Consider the following 17342-nt stretch of genomic DNA (forward strand, 5'->3'; position numbering starts at 1 on the left):
CAATAACTTCCCCCCACAAAAGCCACCCACTATCCCTGTGGATTGCAGATGAGCCTCCTTAAGTCATAGAAAACTAGGGCCACAAAGACCAAGACATTTGCCTGAGTCCATGCATCTAGGAGTTATTTGTGATTGAGGAAATCCTCATTTCCAGCTTCAGGTACAGTGATTTCTTCTGGTTGTGCCCTTTGGTTTATGGGATTGTCTATGTTCTCAGAGTGCAGAAAGAGTAGCTAATGCTGAAAATCCACATGACTGTTCAGTTCAAGAATTAGAATTTTACCCATAATCTTTTTGCCACAAAATCCTGTTCTGTGAGTTCTTTGTACATTCTTAGTTTTGACATGCAGCCCAACAGGCACTGTCCCACTAGAACCCTCTGTCTCTAGACAGGCTGTGGTTCAGAAACACATCTTTCTATTTTTGTCATGGTGACATTTGTTTAAGGAGGAAAGGAGTCATTAACTTCTTTCTATGTCAAATGCATGGCTTAACCAATCTTAAATTAGGATTTCCTTAAATCCTCATTTAATTTAGGATTCTCGCAGCAACCCAGGAGGTAGGCTTCTTGTTTCATACAGAGACATAAAACCATTTCAGCGCTGGCTGATTTTTGTGTCTATGCATGTCCAGCATGCTATATCTGACTTACAGTGGCTTGAACACTTGGCACATTTTCCATTCCAAACAGACCCAGGGAAAGAAACAGATATATTGTATTTTAGCTGTATATGGAGGCTTAGATAGGTTAGCAACCAGGTTTCTACTTGTGCACAATCATTTAACGGGCACTCGTCTCTTAGTGTGGTCTCATGTGCCACACATTAATATGATATCCTTGAAGTATGTCAAGATAAAAACAAGATGACTAGCAACAGACTCATGACACCCTGTGAGATGAAAGCATCTTGAGTCTAATGATGAGTGTGTGATGATTGTGCTAAGACAAATTAGAAATAATCTTCTTTAGCAGAGAGGAGAGACTGATTTGTTCAGCCTCATTCTCTTAGTGAATGTTACCCCCGCAAGGACATCAATGACAAGCCGACATTGGGTTCCAGCAACTAGACCCTGCTTTTCTGGTTGTAGAACCTTTAACCGAAAGTTTGACTGCCCAGTCTAATGCCATCCCAGGACTTTCAGGGCTGCCTGGAAGAGTCATGGGGAATGAAGTCTTTATCAGTGACAGAGGGGGCACTCAAGGAGGGCAGAGCTTCTTGCTGAATCATTAACTTTTCCTGATTTAGCCAATTCACAGCTACTAGAGCTAGAACATGTCTTCGAGGTCATCTTTGTCAACGCTCCCTTTTGTAATGAAACTGAGTTCCAGAGAAGTGGGATGTGACTCCAGGATGCTGAGGACATGGTCAGTAAGTAGCAGAGCCAATTTCAGGAAAAAGAGTCTCCTGGAACTCAAGGCACTTTCTATAGTGGCTAATATAGCTCTTCCTCTCACTTTGTTAAGGTTTGTACCTTAAGCAGGCCTAGACATACTGCTGTCGCATAAACTCAAAGGGATCGACTTCCCACTGCAGACAAACTTGTGTACTTGTGCTCACTGCAGCTCTGTTTTCAATAGCTAGGAAATGGAATCAACCTAGATGTCCATCAACTGATGCCTGGATAATGAAAAAGTAGTTCGTGGACACAATGGAATTTTATTCAGCTATGTCACCAACCCCCACCTACACACATGTATAAAGCTCAGAGTACATCATAGAAGAGGTAACAGAAAGGACATAAGAGCTGCAGGATCAATAGGAGAGCTATGAAATGCTATCTCCTGAATGGACATGGCCATCATGGTCATGAGCTCACAACAGCTATGTTGACCTGAACAAATCAAGCTTGTCAACATTCCAGTATGGACTAGGGAAAGGTTCATGAAATCTTACTTTTAAGTGATGAACTACTAGAGTCAATGGCTGCTGGAGAAGGGGGAGTCATTTTTCTTAGTGTTACAGCTTCTGGTAAGGTCACCCATGTTTTAGTAAACAGCACCCCCCCCACTCCTGTTCATGCAAGCAACCCTAATTGAATTCAGTGGATCATTTAGCAAACCATGAAGGTAGGAGCAGAATTGTTGAGGAGTCTGAAGTACATGGGAGGAGGCTAAAAGGGGGCAAAGGGGAGATCATGACCAAATTATACTATATGTGTGCATGAAATTGTCAACAAATAAATACTTTTAGAAAGAGAAAATTAGTAAAGAAGCTAATAACCCAGGTTTTCTTTATACCGAGCCAACATCAAGGCGTAGGTTTCTATATTTCAGACTCATGTGTACTCTTCCTACTAATATATGTTCCTCTTGCTCAATGAGGTCCACCTAGAGCCTGTCCCTTCTGGAGTGGTAGCTAGAGGCTAGGCCTGATCTTGTCCTCTATCATAAACGTGATGGTATTCTCAAGTCACTAGCATAATGTCTAAGGGAGACTCTCAATAAATGCTTGTTGGGCGAATAAAAGAACATGTGTTTATATTTGGATACTGTACCTACTAGGAAATTAAGAAATATATTTAATTATTTTAAAGATTTTTCAGGTTGGGGATTTAGCTCAGTGGTAGAGTGCTTGCCTAGCAAGCGCAAGGCCCTAGGTTCAATCTTAAGCTCTGAAAAAAAAAAAAAGATTTTCAGCATGAAAGATTGGGGTACCATGTAACCAGAAACTCAATTCATTCTAGCTGTGTTTCCAATTGCCTGACTTCCTAAAAGTCATGTGATTAAAAAAATGGCCAGGGACATTTCTACCCAGGAGGTCCTACTAGTGGATTATTAAGGTCTTTCTGTACAAGTCACATCCATTTATTTTCTGTGGTCCTAATTTCTACCAGAGAGGGATGTAGAAATGGGAACAAAACTGAGTTTTTCAGTTATTCTGACAATGTGGTGTGCTGGCAAGTCCTTGAGAAAGTTGACAATGTTCTCAAGGATGTGGTTTTCCTTTTTTGTTGATCTCTCTCTCTCTCTCTCTCTCTCTCTCTCTCTCTCTCTCTCTCTCTCTCTGTGTGTGTGTGTGTGTGTGTGTGTGTGTGTGTGTGTGTGTGTGTGAGAGAGAGAGAGAGAGAGAGAGAGAGAGAGAGAGAGAGAGAGAGAGAGAGAACTATGAAAATATGACAGCCTTTTAATGACCAATTTTGTGGTACCAAGCGGTAAACAGAGCCTGGCTCTGCATCACCCTGGCTGGATATGAATCCCAACTCCATCAAGTGCCCCATCCCCTAAATTCTCTGAGCCTTAGTTTGCTCCTCTATAAAATAGCAATGAGAAGAACCTGGGCATCCAGTGGTTATTAGGAAACAAAATGCACACAAAGTGTTTAGATGATGCCTAATACGTGTTTTCCACTGTTGCTATAGCAACAGTCAAATGGAGAATAGCAAAACTCCAAGGGAGTGAAAAATTAAAATAAGTTTATTCTTCCTCCCTGCTGTATTTTTACTTCTTTATTGGTTTTTTTCCCTCTCACTTCCTCCCACATCCCCATTCGAATGCAATCAATAGCAGAACAGAGGCTTGCACACGACACACGGTCAGTCACCTGATCTTTAAGTCAAGCTTTGGACCTCAGTGGAATAGCGGGGATTAAAAATTGCCCTAAAATCCTTTTGTATTATTATTCAACAAACATGCCTTCCACACAAGAAAGCTGCCCTCTTTCAGGCCTCAATCTGTAGCTATATTTATTTATTTTCCATAGATGTAGAGACTGAGAGCCCTTGCCAGCCCAAACGAGAGTGTCACCTTCCTATCTTCTGTATGGTGGAGGCTATGTATTTCTCATTCTTTAGAGCTGGGGGTGGGCAAGAGAGCTAGCAAAACCAACCAACCAACCAACCAACCAACCAACAAACAAACAAACAAACAAAAAACTAAGTGTGTTAAAGCAAAGAGATATTAGATCAGTGACGGCATTTTCCAGTGATTTAAAAGCAGAAGGTATGAACAGAATGAGGTTAGCCCAATTGCTTGCTTACCCCGAGGATCTGGCTGAATATAAAGCAGTAGATGGGTGTGACTGCCCCGTTAATAGATGCACTCAACGCTCCCACCAGCATGTAGTGCCACTCTGGAACATTGAATTTCAGAATCCTTCTAACGGGGGCAGGCTCAACTTCTTCCTCAGGCATGTCTTTGTCCTTAGGGAAAGAGAAGGTTATATCAGTTACCCAAATATGTTCATACCCTTTGGTGCTCACGGGGTTAAGAGTAACAGGCTGGCTCAGTAGGAGTGACTTCAGAGACTCCTGTGATGACTTGTGGCTGGTATTGGCTGGGACTGTGGCCTGGCTGGGGTGGGGCTCCTCACTAAAGGGTGAGTTGATAGCACTCACAGTAGCATATTGACTAACTCTCATGCAGTAAGGTATGTGTTGCATCTTTGAAAGTAACTCCTCACTTTAAAAACAACTTTGCTAAGAGTATTTACATATTAAGAACTTTGGGCGGGGGTTGAGGTATATTTTCCATACATATCAAGCCAGGTTCTTTAAACTAGTAACTGGCTAGAGCTCTGGGACAGGCCGGTGTATCTGAGGCGAGACATGTTTAATTCACAATGGTCGAGCGCTTGTGTTAATAAGTGTTTCCTTAGTGGGTGCTCACAAGCCAGCAATACTGGATCTGGGTTTCTAAATTGCACATTTCCCCCACAGAGAATGAAAATTAATCAGGATTTCCCCATTCTGATCTTTTTTTAGTTGGTATTAAAATATCATAGCTTGTAACTCTCATCCCCTTGAGGGCAAGTATTCTGTATAGAACCTTATTTTATTTTTCATCTTTTTGCCTGTTTAATTTAATGATTTGTTAAACTTAATACCCACTCTGAGAAAGGATGCTAGATGGCTTATACTGCTTTATATTGATTTTTAAACTTTTTCTACTAAAAATATCTATACAAAATTGACTACAAAAATACTTCTACAAAATAGTTAATGGATGTCCTTCTTTACTAGTACAAGTCAATTTATCCTCCAGATAGCTAAATATCAGGAACAGAAAATGGCACAAAGCTTCAAAAAAAAATTTCCCTTCTCTTGCAAAGTCAAAGACCACATTACCAGTTGAGTTTAAATGAAAGGCTGGAGTGATGACCGTTTCATTACCGCTGCCGCTGGAGCTGATAATGAATTTGTCATCGTCTCCCTTTCGTGTTCTCTCTTGGCTGCCTTCAACACTGGTGCTTCGTCACTGCTGCTCACTCAGGCAGCAGATCCTCCCGCTCAATCGTTCATCTCAGCCTACTAATCAGGCCATCAGTGCCACAGAGAGGGGTGCCTGAGACAGGACCCGTGCAGCAGGCAGAGGAAGAATGGAGTTCTTGGGAGAACCCTATCTGGCCACCCGCAGAATATACAGCCAAGCACTCAGCCCTCTGGGCCTCGGCTATTTCACTAAAATGAGAGCGTTGGATAAATCATATTTCTGCACACAGACAGTAACTACCTTTGTTTAGATTGCTTTTTGAGGATATTTGCCTGGCCAACAACCTGGGAAGACAAGCATTCAGCCCGTCTGCCCACTAGAGAGAAGACAGGCTCCCTGAGCCCTTAAGTCCTCTCCTATGACATAATTTACTTCAAGGTGGTATTATCTGGCCCCCTTTCATCTCCTTTTGGGAACTGGGAATTGAGCTGGGGAACCAGTGCAAAAATGCCAGGCTGCAGATACTGTTATTGCTCTGAGTAGTTCAGTATTTATCTCTGGCTGTGGTGGACTCTGCCTGCACCCTTGGGATTCTGTCAGGCTAACTAGATGCCTTTCAATATGGCAAAACTGACCTTTGTAGGTTTTGATGGTCCAGATCCGGATGCTCACAGACTCATAAATGTCATGCTAACATTCTCTGAAGTCTTTCCTCTTCCCATATATTCATAGCCTAACAAAATGGAACCTTTCCTGGTGTTCTTATAGCAAAATATCCCTTGCCTTAAGCAATGAGATAGTGAAGGGCAATATGAAATATATGCCTTATAGTATTCATTTCAAAATAAACTAATAAACAAAACTAGTTAATGTGAATAATTTTTGTTACTGCCACACACACACACACACACACACACACACACACACACACACACAATTGATCTTAAAGAGAGTTATATCTGCTAGGCATGGTTGCACATGCCCTTAATCCCAGCACTTGGGAGACAGAGGCAGGCAAATCTTTGTGAGTTCGAGGCCAGCCTGGTCTACAAAGTGAGTTCTAGGACAGCCAAAGTGGTTACACAGAGAAACCCTGTCTCAAAAAAACAAAACAAAACCAAAAACTAAATAAAGAAAGTTTATATCCAACTTGAGCAGTACAAAAACTAGAACACCAATCCTCAGACAGTGTCTTATGTTATTGAATTTTATTTGTTATAACTAAATGAACAACAGAGGAATAAAAACTAATGTAAAGTCTTTTATACTTTATAAATAATAATTAGAGTCATTCCAGAAGATACAGTTGTCTCCTACCTACTGTATAGATGGTTCCATGCTCAACAGGGCTTCCCTAGTTTTCTTTCTTAGATCTCCCACATGATCCAGGGGAACATAAAACTTCCTACTTGGATTTTGTGTCCTTCTTTTTATTCTTTTTTTTTATGCTGGTTTCTGTATTCTAACAATAGGAGACTCCTACATGGATAATGACTTTAAGATTTAATGATAAAATGGTACATATAACAAAGAAGCCATGATTTCCCAGATAAGCGAGCATGGAGAGCCATTTTTGAGTCCTATCTCTGTCCTATCTCTTAAGCTAGGACTAAACCCTGTAAGTCAGCAGTGGTGAAGCTACAAGTGTCTAATACAGCTCATTGATTCATACAGGTGATTGATTCATATATATTCCACTTTTCTTTCCTTCCTTCCTTCCTTCCTTCCTTCCTTCCTTCCTTCCTTCCTATCTACCTACCTACCTATCTATCTATCTATCTATCTATCTATCTATCTATCTATCTATCTATCTATCTATCTATCTACCTACCTACCTACCTACCTACCTATCTATCTATCATTTATTTTAGTTTTACTGAAGAAGATTCATAAATATCAGAGACTGAAATCTCTACTCTGTTGACGTTCCTTAATCTTAACTTACCCTGATCAGGATATCTACCAACTGGTCCCATTTACGGAAGCTAAAGATACAGCTTGGAGAAGGAGAATTGGCTTAGTCCTGTCACTTCCTGACCCTTTCTTTGGACGAGTCACCCACTTAAGAGTTCCGAACAACAGACTGAACCCTCAACCCATCTATGTGTTCTGTAAGTACCCTGAGAGACCACAAGGTGGCAGTAATTGCTCTGTGGAAGCAGGACCTTTAGCAACACAACAGACCGTTTCCCATGCCACAGAAGGTGAGGCCCGCCTTAGCCATCACAATGAGGAAGAGCAAGAATCCTGCTTGGCCTTGTAGACTTTAAAGAAGTATTAAAATACTTTGAAATACTAAAACAAAGCCACACCTTCTCATACAGTGGCTCCTTAGGATTAAAAATTAATTAGTCCAAAAAAAAATGGAAATTCCATTAGTCAAATTATATTATGTTGTTTCCTTTAAATTTTTCTTCAAGTTGAAAGGACTCTGATACAGTTACTGTACCCACAAGTAGTATCAGGGGGCAACAGATAGTTTCCTTTTGGAGCTTGAACAACATAATATCAACTTCTCAGCATCTTTTTTCCTGCTATTCATTTTCATCTCCTTTACAAGAGAAAATATAAAATGGCATCTTTTAAAAGTTGTTCTAGCACCATCCAAAAGATTTTAATTGTTTTATTCCCAGTGCCATGAACATAAACGAAATAGTTAATTCCTCTGTGGCCAGAAATCATCCTTACAAATGTGTGTTCCTCATTGTGATTCATCTTGCCAACTCCTGAGAAAGAAGGGTCTATGGAATTTATTGAAGCAAATTTATTCAACATTGAGACCTCTATTCAATGTTAATAGAGCAAGACAGGAGAGAGAGCCTTAATAACCCATCTTCCATAAAGTCTTAAAGGCTGTCAGTCAAGAATTATCCCAAATTTCTCCAGCCAGTGTTTGTAATGATGTCTTACTGGATTCACAAGCTGGGGTTTTATTGAAGGCATTTTGAAATTACATCATACATAATGGATGTACTTGTAATTACAATATCCCCTGGCTTATTTAACTTGATACATAGATGCAAAAGTTTGGGCTTCATTTAAATCAGAGAAACTCAATTTTTCATTCCAGTTAAAAACAAAAACAAACAAACAAAAACCTGTTGATACTAGGTGCTGGGCAAAGGGCCTGAGTTGAGTCAACAGAGATGTAATGGGGCAGGAAGTCTAAGAAGCCTGAGATTTAGTAAGAGAACAGAGATTGGCTTCAGAAACGAAGAATCCCATAATAAAGTTCTAATGAAGGGCAGAGAGGGGTCAAAAGGGAATTCATCCAGTGGGGGAAAGACTTGGGGTTTGACACATGGTCCCTTATAAAAAAGATAATGTCTACAACAGCAGAATACCTCCATCCTCATGAGCGTACCTTTGTATTTAAAACTTGTGACAATTTGTATAAGGTCTAGTTTTATCAAATACCTTCACCAATTAAAAAGAAATTTTAAATTTTGAGAAAAAAATGATTTGGGATATTCTTTATAACTTTAAAAAGTTACCACCATAAAAACAAACAATTTGCTATGCATGTTTAAGAAACATATTTTTTGTGTTTATTATAACTATTCATCTAAAAATTGGTAGCTATCCCTTAACAATTCAGTTTAACTTAATATATGTTCTTCAAAGAAATTAACTAGTGAATCTATGTTCTTTGCAGGGGAGGGGTGTGTGTAAATATGGAGTTTTAACTAGGTCCTAATGTCCCCCTCTTTGGTCTGACTTAGTAAGCCATGACTATACACCTAGGAGCATATATACCTAAAGATAGATGGGGCACCCGGGAAAGACTCCTCCATGCCCCGACCCTCCCCAGAACAATGGTGTCTGACCTTGCTGTCTTCATAAGTAGATTTGTGATCAGCAATCGCTGTCGGGGATTCATGTGTCAGATGAGAAAGCTGAGATTTGGAACGTTGCCTGATGGAAGCTCTGGAAAAAAACAGCAAGACAAGACAGGCTGTAGATGGCAAACAGGTTGCAATGGACTCAATGGGTGTCCCAGTTTACACCACACATCAAATCAACAGAAATGTTTGGTGGATCACACGACAACCAGGGCATGGAGCTTCCAAGTAAGGTTTGGTGAAGTTTATCTACGGTCAGAGTAAATTGGGTAGACTTCTCTCAAACCCAAGCTCTGTCACTACTGGGTCCAGATTCAGTGTATACCAGCAAAGCTTCCCATTGACCTACTAAAAACTGCCCAAGGCTCAAGTGTGTTTGGAGACCACATGGTTCTGCCAGCTGCTGTATTTCCTTCTGGTTTAGGGGACAGCGTCTTAGTCTCTGTTTAGTTTGTGTGTCTCTGCCTGTCTCTGTCTCTGTGTCTCTCTGTGTCTCTCTTTCTCTCCCTCTCCCACCTCTCCTTCTTTCTCTCCCTCTTCCTCTTCTGTCCTTCTGCCCTGAAGGGTGCTGCCACCTGGATATAAGTGACATAATAAAGAAATATAGAGTCCCCAGTGAGACTCTCTCTAGATTTTGTAGGTCACACAGCAACCAGGCCAAAGAGCTTCCAAGTTAGGTGTGACGAAGCTTATTTCGACTGCCTCCAGAAAAAAAAAAAAAAAAAAAACAACTTATTGAAATATAATTTAGCTTAATGTATTTGTTCATTCATCTGCAGTTTATTGGGTCCCTACAGCATGTAAAAATCCAATGTTAGTGCTAGAGGGAACATAAAGACAAGCCAAATCACAGATGTCTTTCTCAAGGAGTTTAAATCCCAGAGGAGGGCAATGCATATAATTACAGCTAGTGTAAGGAAAAAATCTGGTGGATGCTGTGCAGAAATTTTGACTAGTTAAATTTGTGTTTTTGAAGACTTGATTTGAAGTAGTACAGTATAAGAAGAGAGATGATAGAGGTGAGGGGACCGTGTCAACTGTTCCAACTCTAGACTAGTTTACATGGCCTCTATTATTTGAATGTAGGGGAAATTAGACTAAAACAATGCCAAGATGATACCTGTTACCATCTGCTTCCCAAGAAATCAGTAACATGTCAACTTCATTATGATAATCTCTTCCCATACTACATGAATGGTCTCCCTCTTAGTCATCTGGGTTCAACACCATACATTTCCCAGAAGTCATCTCTTTTCTTTAATCTTGTACATTCAAACTCTGACCAAGCCCTATCATGATCAAGAACAAAAGCATTCCTGAAGCCTGATTCACTGTCCCCAACCTAATGTCTGGGATATTGAACTTACTCTGCTCAGTGTGGTATGTAGAGGATGCATATAGAGTTATTTCTTTGGGTTAGGTAACTAATGCTGGGACATCTCCAGATTATGAAGAAGGCTGTGTCACCTGGAGATCACAGGGTGGTCATAGGGTGTCATGGGGCATATGAGATGAGTGAAACTCAAAGCCATAGATCTAATCAAACTCACAGCAGTTGACACCAACGTAGGAGTAAATGAGAAAGGAGAGAATGTCAATATTTAATTGTGTTTAATACCCAGTTCCAGATGTAGGAAGACTTTTCTGTGAGTTCCTTCAGGTTTCTACTACCTTAATCTTGTACTTCTTAAATCTCCCTCTCTCCTAGTCCTCACATTCTTCCACCTCTCTAGCATAATAGGCTGTTGTGAGACCATGAGCAGTAAGTGTGCAGGGGAAGGGCTCTGTCTACCAGCTGGTCCTCAGTCTGCTTTATCAGAAACACTATGGTAAGACTCCATCACACCCCTTTCCAGAAATTATGCAACACTCTCTTTAAGAAATCCTCACTTTGTCAAAAGTTGTTTACCACTTTTCACTGCAAAGAGAAACAGCTAATTTGGGGAGATAAATGCTTTTTCTCTCTTTCTCAGCATTATTATTTAGGAAATTATTTTCTTTTGCCAATTAACTTGTTTTTGAACCTAAAATATATTGTTGAAGAAAGGCTCAGCTATCAGAAAGACTATAGCCCTAGAAACAAGATACAAATTAGCATTTCATTTAGTCTTCTTCTAGAAGAAAATCTTGTCACCCCTTACAATGAGATATTTTTAATAGAACTCCTTATTCAAAGTTAGAAATCTTTCTCTGCAGGAGGTTAATAGCTACTTTCTGTATGTAGATTGTCTTTCTGGCTTTTTAGTCCTAGTCATTAAAATGTAGGATTTGTGGAAAATGTAGCCAAATAAGAGATACTTGTGTGAAAATGGTTATCTGTTTTTCATCATAGACTACTTAGAATGAACAGAATTTTGTTCTTCAAAATAAATAAAGCATTTACTTTCTTGTTGACATGACCACAAGATACATGTCATTTTAACCCAGTGACAGAGCAAGGCGCCCAGTCATTGTGTTCAAGAAAGTAGTTGCTCTTTTTAACTTGTGATTCTTGTATTTTACTCATGATTAAACATGCTGCCATGGTCAAACATAGTGCCGCAGGTCTATAAATTGTACCTAACAATTCTGGTAATAGCTATATCTTTTACTATATAGAGTAATTCGAAGATAATGCTTTGTTTTCCAGCTCAATAACGCTAACACTTTAAAAGTTTTTCTTTTTCTTCAGTAGATTTGTTCTAAAGAGAAAAAAAAAACAGAATTTAGAGCTATAAAGAAAAGATACATTAGTATAAAAAAAATCTATGTTTGAAATAGGTACAAATATTTTTAGTAAATTATTCCTTAAAAATTAACAATAAATAAAATCGTTTTGACTATGTGAAGCTCTTATCAGAATGTTCTATTTTAAGCAGCTTTAACTCCTTTTCAGTAAACAAGTAGCCATCTTGAGTGCACAAGTCCTACACTGAGTCTTCGCTCTGAGCAGTCTTTTCATTTACTGTCTTGGAAATGGTGAGGCCAGTGGCAGAGAGATGTATCAACCATAACTTGTTACTTGTTTTCTGACTGAAGGAGAAAATGTTTTAGCAATATTTTTATGAACACAGACAAATATTTCTGGATAGAATTCTTAATACATAACTTTTAACACCAGAAAATTTTTAAATAAAATTCTTAAATCAATGTAAAAATGATGATTTACAATCTCACTAACAGCACTCTCCAAAACTATGTTTTGAAAATGAATAGTTTTATATGTAAACACAGGAAAATAGATATCTCATTTTGGGGACATCCTGTTTAAAAGTTAAAACACACATTTTATTCTATCTAGTTAAGGAATGATTTGAGTCCAAATACTTTACTCTGAGAGCAGAAGTGTTAGTAGTTCAGTTGCCTCTCACTCAGGATAAAGAACAGACGGTAAAGACGGCCTTCATAGAAGAGTGTTTCAAAAAGTAGTTAAGTTTGGTGGGGGAAGATTAGGTGTCTGGTAGTTTGTTTGTTTGTTTGTTTGTAATTATTTGTATGTTCTCTCATGAGATAGGGTCTCATGATGTAGTCCAAGCTAGCCTTGAACTTGTGATCTTTCTGCTTCAGCCTCCTAAGTATATGGATATCAGTACCAAGCTACCACAGCAGTTTAAAAAATCCCTATTCTAGGGGTTGAAGAGATGGCTTAGTGAGTAAGGGCACACACGGGCTGCTCTCCAGGTCTCAATTCCCAGCATCCACATGGAGGTTCACAACCAACTGTAACTCCAGTCCCAGAAAATCCAATTCCCTCTTCTGGCCTCTGTAGGCACCAGGCACATACATGGTGAACAAAAATACATACAGGCGAAACATCCATGCACATAAAACTAAAATTAAAACAAATAACAATATAAAATCTCTATTCTAAGCTCAATAAACATTTTAATCAGAGAGCCCTCCATCGTGGCCCTCCTCTCAACAGACTGAAATGACAAAGTTAAACAAATTGTTATACTCTTACATCACAAGACCTGGAGTCTGCATAAGGTTCCTTCTTGGACCTGAGATATTGCCTAAGGACCACAACTGTAGAGGTCTCTTAAATATCAGAAAACTTGGAAATCACGTGGCTTGTGCTTACCTTAAACTATCTCGATAGCTCCCTCTGATGAAAGTCCTCTCAAGGGTACCACCTTTGCTTGTATCTTTTCCTATTTAACACAAAATGAGGCATTCCTTAGAGCACACAATAAGCATGGCTGTATTTACACAGAATAATTTACTGTTTGCTCAGAAGGTAATTACTGCATGGGATACCCAAACATCCTATTAACTTATTGCAATAAATAAAACTTGAAACTTGTCCAACACATTCTAACAATAACAAAAAAAAAATTTAAAGTACTCAGCAAGACTGACTTGTATGAAATGTGTGCCGGCTGTTCCCTCTATAGACATGAGTATCTTTCAGTATGAATTTTAAAAATTAATAAAAACCCACTAGAGTTGGGAAAAAATTAAAAAAAAAAACATTGATACAACCATCAAAGTTTCAAAGTTTACAGACTTCATGGGTGTCAAACATATGCAATAGTTATGCCTAATGTTGTTCATGAGTCCACATGGGAGGTGGTAGAGAAAGTCAAGAGTGGTTGATTAATTAGCTCGTGATAACCCCCAGGTCTGATTATTCAGATTGAGAAAAAGAAGGCATAGCAGGGCTTGAAGTGTCTATCTCCATTTGAAAACAAGTGTAAAATACTTAGTCATTGTTTAATTCACACAATAGTAATGGCAATTCTCCATATGCTTGACATATCCAGGAAGCCTGTCTGTCCTACTTGAAAAATGGTAGAGTTGAAAAGCAAAAGACCTTGGCTTCAGCTCTGTAACTTGACCAGATAACTTAGCCTTCTGTGTTTTATCTAGTTCCCTTATCAACTGTATAATGTCTGCTTGGCTTTGGGAGAATAAACAATACATACCCACAAGTGTATAAATTCATCCAGTACCAGAGATGTTAATTATTTAGTATACTATAAGGCCGAAGGGAAAAGGTACTTGCCCTTTACACCCTTTTCTTTGATGGCTTCATCTCCTTGGCTTTGCAGGGTCACAAGCATGAAGTAGACGCCTTTTCTTTCTAACAGTTCTTCATGGGTGCCTCTTTCCACAGCTGCTCCATGTTCCAAACCAATGATCACGTCTGCAGCTCTGACTGTTGATAGACGATGGGCAACTGAGACAATCGTGTGCTCATGCTGCATCTGTAAGAGGACGTGGTGTACCCTTAAACAAGACTATAGAACAGAGCCAACACCAACCTTCACACCATCCCTGAGTCCACAAGGAAGTCAGTTTTAGACCCTAGGAACAGCCTAAACAGGCTGTGCATATATCAGAAATAGCCAACAGTTTCTTGTAGTCATAAATCACATCATAGGTCAGCCTGATTATGGCAATTAATCAATAGCTTACTTGGGGAGAGGCTATTCAAGTCATGTGACACTTTATATGATTTAATATTGCAACTTGGGGGAAAAATCACAACTACGTTCTGTTCAACTCAAAATAGATGGTAATTGACCAATACTTTATAAATTTTCAGACTGGATGTACTGACCTGTTAGTATCATTCCCTCCTTGAAGGGCCTGTAAAATGAACTGACTCTCCACAAACCTTGTTCAGTGCTCCTTGTACCCTGGCTTCACTCTCATTGTCCAGCGCTGAGGTAGCCATGTCCAAAAGCAGGATCTTGGGATTCCGTATGAGAGCTCGAGCAATGGCTACTCTTTGTTTCTGACCGCCACTCATCTGGCCTCCTCCTTCTCCAACAAGGGTGTCAAATTGCTAGGAATCATGAGGGAGAAGAAGTTGATGGCTCCTGACAGCAATCCAGTACCCCTTCTAACTTTTTTCTCAAGTGTGAATTATTACAGGTCCCACTTTTAATGAAAGAAATATTGTGGTGATATTTTATTTGTGCTGAAATGTGATATTTTATTTGTATGTTAATGAAGTTTGCTTGGAGTTCAGAGGTCATAGCCATAAATAGAAGTCAGGCAGTGGTAGCACATGCCCTTAATCTGATCACATGGCAGGCAGAGTCTCTGTGTGGTCAAGGACACAGACAAGTGTGGTGACACAAGCTTTTAGTCCTAGTACCAACCATAGAGACCTGGAGGTCTGTATAGCCAGGCAATGATGAGGAAGTCATGTGGCTGGGCTTAGAGCCAATGAGAAGGCAGAACAGGAAGGCAATAAAAACACAGGTCAGATGGGAAGAAGCTCTCTCTGTGGAAGCTACTACTGGTGGTAAGCTAAGGCTAGTCATGGCTAGTGCTCTGATCTCTTCGGCTATTACCTCTGTATTTGGCTCTGTGTTTCTTATTTAATAAGTCTGTTTAGAAATTTGTCTACAAAATATCCCTTTCCAAAATGAATTAATTAATCAATATTTGCATGTGAGATAGTTAATACATTGAACTGTGTGGATGTTCCTTTTTAGTTTATATTCAAATAAAAATTTTCAACCAGAATGAAAATTGATCAGTCTTGAAAAATCCAACATTGGAGACTAAGTCACATATCACATTCTTGTCTCCTTTCTCCTGTTGAACACACAGCAAAACACAATGCCAAAGCTGTCATTATATTGTGAATGAAAGATCAAACTAACTTCATACTCCTTAATGTCCTAGCCAGTCCTGACTGAGTATCCCACAGGACTAAGTCCATGCTGAAATTTAACAATGGAGCATTGACGTCAGATTCTTGACTTTCTTAGTATCAGCCAAGGACACTCCCACAGGCTCCTTACCACAGACAAAGCATGGTGCTGAAATTCTACAGCTGTTGTCTCATAGAGTCCTCACAGAACCCCAGGAGGCAAATACTGCTGTTTGTCTTAATGGCTGAACAAAGAAATTCTGAGCACAAAGGGTTAAACTAGCCTGACAGAAGCTCATAAAGTCAGAAGTTGGAGAAGACTGTTGGAATTTGAGGCAGGATAATTCTAAAGCTTTAGTCTCACTAGCTGTTAGACCATAGCATCCTCATAGTGACAATGCTACTCGAAAAGGTGATGTAGATGGTGTGATAGTTTAAAAGAAAATGGCCCCGTAGGTTTATAGGGAGTGGCATTATTTGAAAGATTAGGAGGTGTGGCCTTGTTGGGAGTAGATGTGACCTTATTGAAGGAAGTATGTCACTGGGAGTGGGCTTTGAGGTTTCAGAAGATCTCTGAACTCTCAGCTACCTCTCAAGCCTCATACCTGCCTGTGTGCTGCCATGCTTTCCACCACGACTATAATGAACTAAACCTGCAAGCCAGCCCCAATTCAATGTTTTCCTTTATAAGAGTTGTTGTGGTCATGGTGTCTCTTCACAACAATAAAACCCTAACTAACTCAGAGGGTGAATGGGATATATTCAAAGTCAGTGACTCTGGAGCCAGACCACCTGCTGTGACTTTCCTGTTTACATATTGTATAATTTGAGGCAGTTATTGACCTCACAGAACATCATTATTCATCTGCAGATGGACACCATAGGAGTTGCTACCTGGCAAGGTGGTTGTGAGGGTTAAGAGCTAATAGATGTAAAGAACAACGCTTGCAATGTAGTAAAAGCCATGAATATACTATTAGTAATTGTCCTGTGACTTAGCAGACCGCCATGGAGAATACAATAGCTATAATACAGAGCTACTCTTTGTAGACATGGTGAGCATACAGAATGGAGATGTAGTGATGAACTTTAGAGTTTATGAGATTCAGGTCTAAGCATAATAGTTAAACCATGTAAGCACAAGAAAACTGAATCATAGAGACGGTGGTAGTTATGATTTAGATCTTAAATGTTCCCTGCAATGGCTAATGATCATTGCCAACTTGGTGGGATTTGAAATCACCTAGGAGGCACACCTCTGTGTACAATTTTAGGTCATTTCCAGAAGTGGTAAGCAGCGAAGAGTAGACCCACCCTGAATATAAATGACCACTATCCCATGGCTAGGGTTGAAAAGGCAAATAGAAATCCAGCTCTGCACCAGCATCCACCATCTTCAGCTTCCTGCTTACAAACATGTGTGACCAGCTGTGTCATGCCCAGGCCACCACACCATCCCTGCCATGGCTGGACCTCATCCTCAAACTGTTAGAATAAATCCCTCCTCTCAGCAGTTGCTTCTGATCAAGTATTTCGTCCCACCTTGTGGCATTACTGGGAGCCAGCAGAACCTTTAGGAAGTAACTCTGTGGAAGGAAGGAAGTCGTTCCACTGAGCAGGAGGGGGCTATACCCTTGAAAGAGGCATCAGGACTCTTGCCTTCCTTCTCTCTCTCTCTCTCTCTCTCTCTCTCTCTCTCTCTCTCTCTCTCTCTCTCTCTCTCTCTCTCCTCTCTCCTCTCTCTGGCTTCTGAGAGGTG

The 17342-nt window shown here is 39.9% G+C and overlaps 1 protein-coding gene across 3 annotated transcripts in view; it reads right to left on the reverse strand.

Moving 5' to 3' along the window:
- The window catches only part of Abcb11 (ATP binding cassette subfamily B member 11), a 64253-nt gene that overhangs the window by 24323 nt on the left and 22588 nt on the right, over window positions 1–17342 (reverse strand). For all 3 annotated transcript variants that reach the window (XM_059260618.1, XM_059260616.1, XM_059260617.1), the window contains exons 11-15: window positions 14594–14764; window positions 13979–14180; window positions 13055–13124; window positions 8977–9076; window positions 3979–4140 (exon numbers count right to left, since the gene is read on the reverse strand). In XM_059260618.1, coding sequence (XP_059116601.1) covers window positions 3979–4140; window positions 8977–9076; window positions 13055–13124; window positions 13979–14180; window positions 14594–14764 — 705 coding nt within the window. The remainder of the gene's footprint in view (window positions 1–3978; window positions 4141–8976; window positions 9077–13054; window positions 13125–13978; window positions 14181–14593; window positions 14765–17342) is intronic.

Source organism: Peromyscus eremicus, chromosome 4 (genome assembly GCF_949786415.1).
Source record: "Peromyscus eremicus chromosome 4, PerEre_H2_v1, whole genome shotgun sequence".
Taxonomy (NCBI): Eukaryota; Metazoa; Chordata; class Mammalia; order Rodentia; family Cricetidae; genus Peromyscus; species Peromyscus eremicus.